General features: G+C 41.2%; 1 protein-coding gene across 1 annotated transcript in view; it reads left to right on the plus strand.

Moving 5' to 3' along the window:
- The first annotated feature begins 7,268 nt into the window (after positions 1–7,268).
- il22 (interleukin 22) overlaps positions 7,269–9,989 on the plus strand; it is a 5,521-nt gene continuing 2,800 nt past the window's right edge. Inside the window, exons 1-4 of the mRNA XM_034863142.1 lie at positions 7,269–7,758; positions 7,891–8,119; positions 9,354–9,419; positions 9,514–9,663. Coding sequence (XP_034719033.1) covers positions 7,940–8,119; positions 9,354–9,419; positions 9,514–9,663 — 396 coding nt within the window. The 5' untranslated portion in view covers positions 7,269–7,758; positions 7,891–7,939. The remainder of the gene's footprint in view (positions 7,759–7,890; positions 8,120–9,353; positions 9,420–9,513; positions 9,664–9,989) is intronic.

Below are 9,989 nucleotides of genomic sequence, written 5' to 3' on the forward strand. Positions count from 1 at the left end.
TGTCGACCACAAACCAGCCTCGAGTCACACCTCTAAACCAATCAGGACGAAGCAACCGGCTCCGCCCCCTGTAGCCCCGCCCCCGCTGGCCCCGCCCCCCCAGCACTGCATCCAAGGCACTCTGAGACACGCCGACTTCCAGCACAACGGTGAGCTGCTCACGTGTTCATTATGAACCTGGAATTAAAAATCGATTCCACTGTTGATTAATCTCCCCGTGATTGGAGAAATCAGAGGAAGCAGCAGATATTTGGGCATTAATGCTTTTAAAAATGGACTAAACTGAATAATTGATCAATGAATTGATCACATTTTTTTCCCATTTTTGGTTTTTTATATCTATTTTTATTCTCGTCTTACCTAAATTTATTCCTCATCAACCAAGACTCATGAAATATCATTTTATTTTAATTTAAAAATTAATCAACATTGAATCCTTTATTAAGGACCCGTATGAAAAGGGAATTGGGTTTCCTTGTGCCATCAGGCTCCAAAATGCTTGTAATGAATCAAATAAAGGAAGCATTATGCTGTGTGTGTGTGTGTGTGTGTGTGTGTGTGTGTGTGTGTGTGTGTGTGTGTGTGTGTGTGTGTGTCTGTGTGTGTGTGTGTGTGTTGCTCTGCTGCTGCTGGTCTACATCCTTTGACTTTCCACTCGGCGTTCTAGCCTCCGGAGGATTTATGATTATGTAACCCTGCTCAACTTTACTTCCTGCTCCATCATCACATTAGGAAGAAACGCAACAAAAAAACAAGCAAGCACATTTACATTCTCCCTCCTCACACACACACACACACACACGCACACACACACACACACACACACACACACACACACACACACACACACACACCTCTCTTCACTTCCTTCTCTTTGTCTTTTCAGTCCACTTTTCTCAACAGATCCAGTTTCATATTCATCCTGGAAAACTGTCTCTAAACTCGCCGTCACGTGTGATTAGAAACACAGCGAGACAATGAAAGAGTTGTCTCCAGCACCTCGGCAACTGTCCCTTTAACATCTCTGGGTCCATGAGCTCATCGTGGGATGTTTTCTTTAAATGTCAAATATCGGATTTTCAGCCATGTTGGCGTTTAGCTCAAAGCATTGTTTGTTCACAAATTTCCATAATGCTAAAATAGGCTTTTAGCAGTGTAAATGTATCATATTAGCAAGAGAAAAGTATCAATAAATTCCGCAAATATAACTTTTAATCCAACCACACGACGTTCACTACACACTTTCAAACCAGGCCACGTCCATTTTGGAGATTGGAAGCACGTGGCGATTAAAGTCATTGCTGCAGAGTGTAATGTGCTTTCTGTAGTCATAGAGAATATTCCCTGTGTTATTTGGTTGATCAATAATCAATAACCCTGTCTCTGTGCGTCCTCAGGTGATCTGGGTCTGAGGTTCAGGGAGCTGCAGTGTTCAGGAGGAGGCTGCGGCTCTGACGAAGGTGAACACATGAAGCCTCTGAACACACACACACACACACACACACACACACACACACACACACACACACACACACACACACACACACAGCTGATTGTGGTTATTGTGGCTGATTAGATCTCTGCTTAAGTTGAAGTGGGCCACGGCTTAGGTGGTAACACGTTTTTTTCTACCAATAAGAATGGTTAAAATATTAAAAATAGTGTTAAAATAAAAATAGTGAAACAAGGAAGAGATGGAGTGACCCTGCAAGGAGGAAGCCCGGACCCCCGTCTGGAGCCAGGCCCAGAGGCCCAAAAAAACATGGCCCCTGTCTCTCCATCTCATGGGCCCACCACCAGATACTTACTGGACCCCCCCCCCCCCCCCCCTCCAAATACAGTAAAACTCACCATTTAGAGTGGCCAGCCTAAGGCCATAATCCTGCATCTAATCATCTAATCATCTAATCAGCATCGTGACGTGCCACAGCTGTGAGGTGGACGGATTATCTCGGCAACGGAGAAGTGCTCACTAACAGATTTAGACAGATTTGTGAACAATATTTGAGATAAATAAGCCTTTTGTGTACAGAGAAAAAGTCTCAGATGTTTGAGTTCAGCTCATAAGACATAAAAAGTGTTGCTTTTTACAATTTCGGTAAGTATATGCGAACACCGTGAAGCAGGTTGCGGACGTCTATCCCCGTCCACGGCATCCTCAAAACACCTTCTTTCTATTATTGAATCCATCATGTCTGATAGGTCTCACCCCCTGAATGCAGGATTTAGGATGCTGCCCTCTGGTTCCCGCTTCAGTCGGCCACCAACTAAACAAATAGGTATAAATCCTCCTTCGTCCCCTCTGCTATCTCTCTGCTTACCTCTGGAAAGAACAGGTAACATGTGCACATAAGGTACTGGGAACCTTTAATGTGGTATTTAGTTCCCCATTTGGTCTGATCCTGTATTTTTAGTCGATGTCGTCTTTGTTGTCATGTACTGTATGTTTATTTCTTGCTACTGCAGAAAAATGAGTTGCCCTTCTGGGACAAATAAAGGTCTTGAACCTGAACCTGAACCTGAACCTGGTACCTGAACCTGGTACCTGAACCTGGTACCTGGTACCCGAACCTGAACCTGAACCTGAACCTGGTATCTGAACCTGGTACCTGAACCTGAACCTGGTACCTGAACCTGGTACCTGAACCTGAACCTGGTACCTGAACCTGAACCTGGTACCTGAACCTGAACCTGGTATCTGAACCTGGTACCTGAACCTGAACCTGGTACCTGAACCTGGTACCTGAACCTGGTACCTGAACCTGGTACCTGAACCTGGTACCCAAACCTGAACCTGAACTTTTCCCTCTCACGTTGTTTAGACGACCGTCTGTCGGAGATGTCGTGGCGTTCTGCGGCCTCTTGCTCCGTGGCGTCCGCCGTGCTGGAGCGCGCTCAGAAGAGACGAGAGAACTTCTGGGGAAAGACATGACACCCCCCCCCCCCCCCCCCCCCCCCCCCCCCCCCACCACCACCACCACCACCACCCCCCCGACCGCTGATGTCACTGCTGTCGCTATAGGAACCAGCGCATTGTTTGCAGAGCTGAGTCTTTAGTAGATTGATCAAAAATGAGCAGGAATCATGTATTTTGATAGTTGGGATTCATTTCAATGTGTGTTTTTTATAGATGAATTCAAGGTGCTAGTAATGAAGTTTCTTTTTACAAAATAATGACTTTTTTCACAAATGTAGTAATTATGTTTACTCAGTATTTATGTTTAATTAGTATTTGTTGCTGACTGCGAGGTTTCTGAACTCAGTGTCATAAAAGGGACATAAACACCGATTTATTTTAGGTTTTTAAGTCATGACAGACTGATAGAAATGCTTAACCTATGAGGGGAAGTTACGAGAAGTTGTAAACATGTGTTTGTTAGAAAGAAGCAGAAGTTGAACCACGCACACTTCGGTTTGTTCCTCCTGAATGAATGACGTTGCTCAAGTTGAGAGGAAATCTGCGTAGATGTCGTCTTCCTCTGGATATTTTCCAACAAGCGGCTGCAGCTCCAGTTACAGTTTTGGTCAAAAGTTCATGAACCCGAGCTACAGTTGACTAATAAAGAGGAATAAAAAATCCTCTTTTGGAAATTGATCTTAATGCCTTAATTAAAAAATGAGGTAAAATCCGACCTTTACGACACCGATCGTCTTCGTGAATGAATAATGTTTCATAAATAAATAAATGTTCCTCCTAAAATACACTATACACCCCTCATGTTAAAATACAGGGGCATAAAAAAGTCCTCTGGTCAAATTGCCATGTTGTCCTATATCAATGTTCTTTTTAATTCCCCAAAATAACATGATTGATTCCACCCAACGCTCTTTGCCAAGTACAAATCTCTACTTTCATTAATTTTGGGGCGTCTTATTCAATTTTATAGCATTGTAAAACAAATGGAAGTGTTTTTGAAATAGTATTGAGTAAAAGTTGACATATTCCAGTCTGTGATTATCATCAACATCCATTCCTTTAATTTTAGTCTTAATAATTCCTAATTTCTGCTTTTCTAACTCAAACATTAGGTGTAATTTCCTATAAATGAGGTTTATTGACCATCAATTCCAAAAATAACTGTAAAACTAAAGTTAATAAGTTAGTGTTACGTAGTGTTGAAAACGTCAAAAGAAGTGTAAAAACATTGGAAAAAAAGCCTCAAAAGAGTTGAAAAAAGGGACAAAAATGTAATAAAAAGTCTAAAACATTGATAAAAAGCGTCAACAATGCTGCTGTCTTTTTATCATCTTTTTGCCTTCTCACCTGTTAAATTCCCTTTAGTTTTTGTTGTTCTTTTCTGTCCTTTTTAATCTGTTTTCACTATTACAGAGACGTGTAAATACACATGTACATATGTAGGTAGGTGCATTAATTTGTATGAGCTTTTCTTCTTTTTGTCAATGCAAAATTATACAAATTAAGTTATTAAAGGTAATGTTTGTTGTTATTATGGCTACAAGAAAAACTTTCTGAATTATTCTTAACCCTCGGGTCAAAATGACCCGTTGTCCTATATCAATGTTCTTTTTAATTCCCCAAAATAACATGATTGATTCCACCAAACGCTCTTTGCCAAGTACAAATCTCTACTTTCATTAATTTTGGGGCGTCTTATTCAATTTTATAGCATTCTAAAACAAATGGAAGTGTTTTTGAAATAGTATTGAGTAAAAGTTGACATATTCCAGTCTGTGATTGTCATCAACATCCATTCCTTTAATTTTAGTCTCAATAATTCCTAATTCCTGCTTTTCTACCTCAAAACATTAGGTATAATTTCCTATAAATGAGGTTTATTGACCATAAATTCCCAAAATAACTGTAAAACCAAAGTGACAAACATTGAAAAAAAAGCCTAAAAAATGATGAAAAAAGGGACAGAAACTTAAGAAAAGAGTTTAAAACATCGGTAAAAAGCGTCAAAAGTGTTGATTTTCAATTCTGACGGGAAGACAACACGAGGGTCAAACACTAAGCATCATCTGAGCACCTTTTTTTTGGATTTACCTCCAAACTGAGCGTCTCTTTCTTGAGTCGCTGCGGTTCATCGGCGGAGGTTATTTCCCCTTCGTTGATAACTAGGTGTTCCACTTTAGTTTGCATCCTCCAAACTGCGTACAACGCGTTGCAACACGCCGTGACTAATGTCTCTTTTTGTGACGCGCAGGTGATGTAACACCTGATTTGATGACTTTGTGGAACTAATGCAAAAAAATGCGGCGCAACAGAACTGGTTTGATGACAACTGTGGCGGAAACTAGTCAATATGAGACATTTAAAATGACATTTTTTAGGTTAGGGTTCAGAATGAGTGAGTTTGTTACAATGCAGCGTTCATTTGAATCATTTTACTTCTGATTGAGCGGAATACATTCATTAATTTATGAATGGGTTGTATTTATATAGCGCTTTCCTAGTCTCATCAACTACTCAAATTCGACGTTCACCTGTCAAACATATTCATTCTGTGCCGTACAAGGCCTCACACATCAGGGGCCACTCAGTGTCTTGCCCAAGGACACTTCGACATGGGACCGCAGGGCCAGGGATTGAACCAACAACCTTCCGATTGGCAGGCAACGCTCTGCCACTGAGCCGCAGCCCTTTGTGTTTGTTAACAATCTGTTAGTGTCAGCTGATGACAGTTGTGGTGATATCTGCTACCATCAGTCCCGGAGGAATTTACAAGCCCTCATCAAACACATAAAGTAAACAGATAAAGGACCCGGGCCACCTGATCCGTCACTTTACACACGGAAACAACTGCCTGACAGGAAAATACTGATGTGTAAAAAGCTCTGAGAAGGAAGCAACTGAGGGGAAAACCGACGTGGTTGGCATCAGTCAGCGAGCAGAGCAGATTTCACTGCCTTGGTGTCACATTGAATGGGTTCTCCTCTGTAGTCCCAGACAGTTTTAGAGTCTTTGTTGTGGAGTCCCCCAGGGCTTTATCCTAGGGCTCTTTTTATTCTTTAATTCCCAGCTTCCCTCGGGGGATGTCCTCTGCAGCCACAGCGCTGATGTTCACCTTTATGCAGGTGATACGCAGCTGTAAATCCAGAGAAAGCCTGCTGTTACATAACGACATGTGTTTCCTTGTTACCTTGGCCATGAGGGTTCATGTTTTTTGGGCTGTCGGCACGGTTACGGAAAAACTATTGGCCCGATTTTCATGAAACTTCTTGAAAGGGTGTAGCATTGGCCAAAGAAGATCCCATTGAACTCACTTGTCCTTTAACTATTTCACCAACCAACCAACCAACCAAATATATCACCTTATTAACCTGTACTGCGGGGTTTAATATTCTATCAAAATCTCCCTCCTGATTGTTGAATATTTTTGGTTTTTGTCTCGTTGCTTATGCAGCACTGCATGTTTGCATGCGTCACGGAAACGGTGTTGCCTGGCGTGGTTGAATGTGCTGATTGTGGATAATCTTGATATTGTATTATCCTACCAATGGCTTGCAGCTTCCGGTTGCTCTACATGGCTTCCTGAGCATGCATATTCTTGTTGTCTTCTGTCTGGAAAGTCTAAAATATCTCGCTGTTTTCCTGTTGCTCTGGTCTCAAAACATCTCGAGTTTAAGTCTATAGCTGAAAATTTGGCGGCTGAATAATGCTGTCACATTTACGGAAATGTTAACGTGCGCTGTTGAAATAAATGAAACGTTGAAGCGGTAGTTTAGGGTTGAAATTAGCAGGTAAAACATTTATGCTAATTATTATTATTATTATTACACCTGCTAACCATCAAATGTTACTGAGAACTGAAAAAGTTGTGTAAAAAATATGTTAGCTTTGGATTTCTGGAGAGATTTTAAGGACAGTCAGAGACATCATTGGTAGAGAAAAGCTAGTAATGCATCATTAAAACTTCCCCAATGATTTCCCTGATTCGATTCCCATTTAAAAGGTCCGATTCAGTATCAGTTATTTTAGGAACATTTAAGTTACAATGCCAATTTATCTTGGATGTAAAATCGATTCTCAGAGAACAAGAAACAACCAAGTTATAGTAATGGATACGTCAAGAACTGACCCCCAAAAACATGGATTCAAAGGACTCTTTACTCATGCATCCATAGTTAAACTTCAGATATTAAAGGATCGATCACTTAAGCAAAGATGGATTTTAATTGGAGATTAATTTGTTTTAACCCAGCCCTGTATGCATGTAGGTATGTATGTATATAAGTAGGTATATATGTAGGTATGCATGTAGGTATGAATATATGTAGGTATGCATGTATGTATGTATTTATTACAGTATTGCTTCTTCTTTACTACAAAACTCCCCCACTGCACCGATCTACCTCGTAGTCCTCACCCATGTTATTCAAAATAATTACCCCATACAGTAACTGTAATTGTAAACAATTATAATTCCCCCATGTGGGATTAATAAAGTTTACATTATCATTATTATATTATTATTATTTAGTACTTTGAAGTGTGTTAAGTAAGAAATGTTGTGTAATATGATAAAGTTATACCTGCTAAACAATGTAGTATACGAGATTGTCGTCACACTTATGACTGAACACAGATTGCAATCTGTGTGTGTGCTTGCGTGTGTGTGTGTGTGTGTGTGTGTGTGTGTGTGTGTGTGTGTGTGTGTGTGTGTGTGTGTGTGTGAGAGTTGGGGTTTTTTGGATGGTTACCTGTCCTATATTTCTTCTTTGGTGGGCGGAGGATTGGTCTGTATAAAGAGACGTTGGGCACAGAGACAACTTCACAACAGCATCCTCTGACAGGTGAGGACACACTATTCATTAAATACTCTGTTGTTTTATTAAAGTATAATTATTATTATTATAATTATTATTATTATTACTATTATAAACGACTGTAATAGTGTATAATCTCTTCTGTCTTGCAGTTGAAAGTTGACACCACTCTCCTAAAAAGGATTAAGACAATTCATCCAGCCTGAATATGAAGCTCGCCACGCTCGTCTCCGTTGTCCGTCCCGCCGCCGCCGCCGTGCTCGTCCTGCTGCCGCTGCTTCTGATTGGCTGGGCCGAGCAGGCGGCGGCACTTCCTGTCGACCGGCCGCTCAGCGAGCCGCTACGAGACCAGGACACGTACCACGCTGTCCGCAACGTCTCAAAACACGTGAGTGGTCATTTAAACTGTTCTTCCTATAAAGGATTTGTTAAGTCTGGGTATTTAATTAAAAATGTAAATTGGATTTTTAGCATCTTTAATCAGTGATTGAAGAAGTATTTAAGTAAAAGTAGCTAAATAAACTAAATGTTAAAGTACAGTCAATATCAAAAATAAAAGTACTCACTATGCAGCAGTTGTTATAATATTAAGTAAAGTAAATATTAAGTAGGGGTGGGTACTGAAACAGGATTTGGATCGCAAATTTCAGTTCTACTGAAAGGAGAATTTCAGTCAAGAGAGAAACTAACCAATCAGGTCTGTCAGTAGAGACAAAACTAACCAATCAGGTCTGTCAGTAGAGAGAGAAACTAACCAATCAGGTCTGTCAGTAGAGAGAGAAACTAACCAATCAGGTCTGTCAGTAGAGAGAGAAACTAACCAATCGGTGCTGCCTACACCGTGTTATCCTCCTGCTAGCGTTAGCACCCAACAGGCTTAAACAGGGCAAGTTAATTCAGCTGTTTAACTCCTGTGTTGATACTGCGAGGAGAGCTTAGGGACCGTCTACAAACCACAACACTGAGAAGAGATGAAACACATTTTTAAAAAGAAGAATTTAGGTATTTTTTTTTAAGTAACTGCTGTAGTCAAACTAGCAGGACACAAGTTATGATTGAGGCAGGTTTGGAGACATTACCTCAATTTAATGATTAAATTGCTAGCCGACATATTGTAGTTTTATCTCTTTTCTGTGTCGCTCCAAAAAAGACGTAAAATCTTAGACTTCCTCTGCCGTCTACCGCCAGCTAGCGAGCGCGAATGTAGGCTGATTTTAAAATGTTTTAGTTAAAAAGGCAGAAATTAGGAATTATAGTGACTAATAGTTAAGATCAGAGGATGTTGAGTGGATCTCAGATGGTTAGATGTCAAAGTTTAGTCCGGATACTGTTTGGAAATCATAAAAAAGAGAATTCAAATGTTATAAGATTAAATAAAACACCCCAAAACTTCAATGAAAGTAAATATTAATGTTCCCTGGAGAATGCATGGAATCATTCATGTTATTTTGGGGTAATTTGGTTGAAAGAAATCCACGTTTCTGATATAAAACACTGTGAAACGGGTCGGTTTGACCCGAGCACAAGACCAGGGTTAAGTTGAGGACATCTCTGGTGTGTTTTGTGGGGTTCGGCCTCTGTAGTCCTGCATGTGATGCTAATCTGGTTTCCTGCCGGTCTAGGCTCAGGACCTGCAGACGGAGGACGACTCCAACGTCAGGCTGATGCCCCGAGTCAACACCAACCAGGTAGGAACCACTTCACTCAACACTGGCGTCAAAAATGACATTTCGAGTACATTCGACTAACCGTTGGACCCTGTGACCCGTCTCCGTCCTCCAGGACTACCTGAAGATCTGCTGCCTCCACGCCAACATCCTCGACTACTACCTGAACAACGTCCTGCCTCACCATGACAACACGCATCCCAGCATGCACCGGCTGAAGACCGACCTGACCCGCGTCAGCGAGGACCTGCAGACTCAAGGCTGTGTGAGTATCTGATGATGTTCCACATGTTTTTGAATGATGGGGGGCGGGGGGGGGGCTGTTGTGTCCCGGGGTTACACACAAGATTTCCATCTCAGGAAACGCGTCTTTTTTAAAACCTTATACGTTGTTTTGGTCCCTAAAACGTAGGCTTTGTTCACATTTGGCGTCTTTTTCACCGTTTTTTCAAACAAGAATTTTCAAAAAAGATCCATTTGTATATAAAAAAAGAAGAAAAATTACAATTACACTCCGTTAGTAATCACACACAGGCCTGAACTACACACACATGCACTAATGGAGAGGTGTCAGAGTGGGGGGGGGGGGGG

Source organism: Etheostoma cragini, chromosome 23 (assembly GCF_013103735.1).
Source record: "Etheostoma cragini isolate CJK2018 chromosome 23, CSU_Ecrag_1.0, whole genome shotgun sequence".
NCBI lineage: Eukaryota > Metazoa > Chordata > Actinopteri > Perciformes > Percidae > Etheostoma > Etheostoma cragini.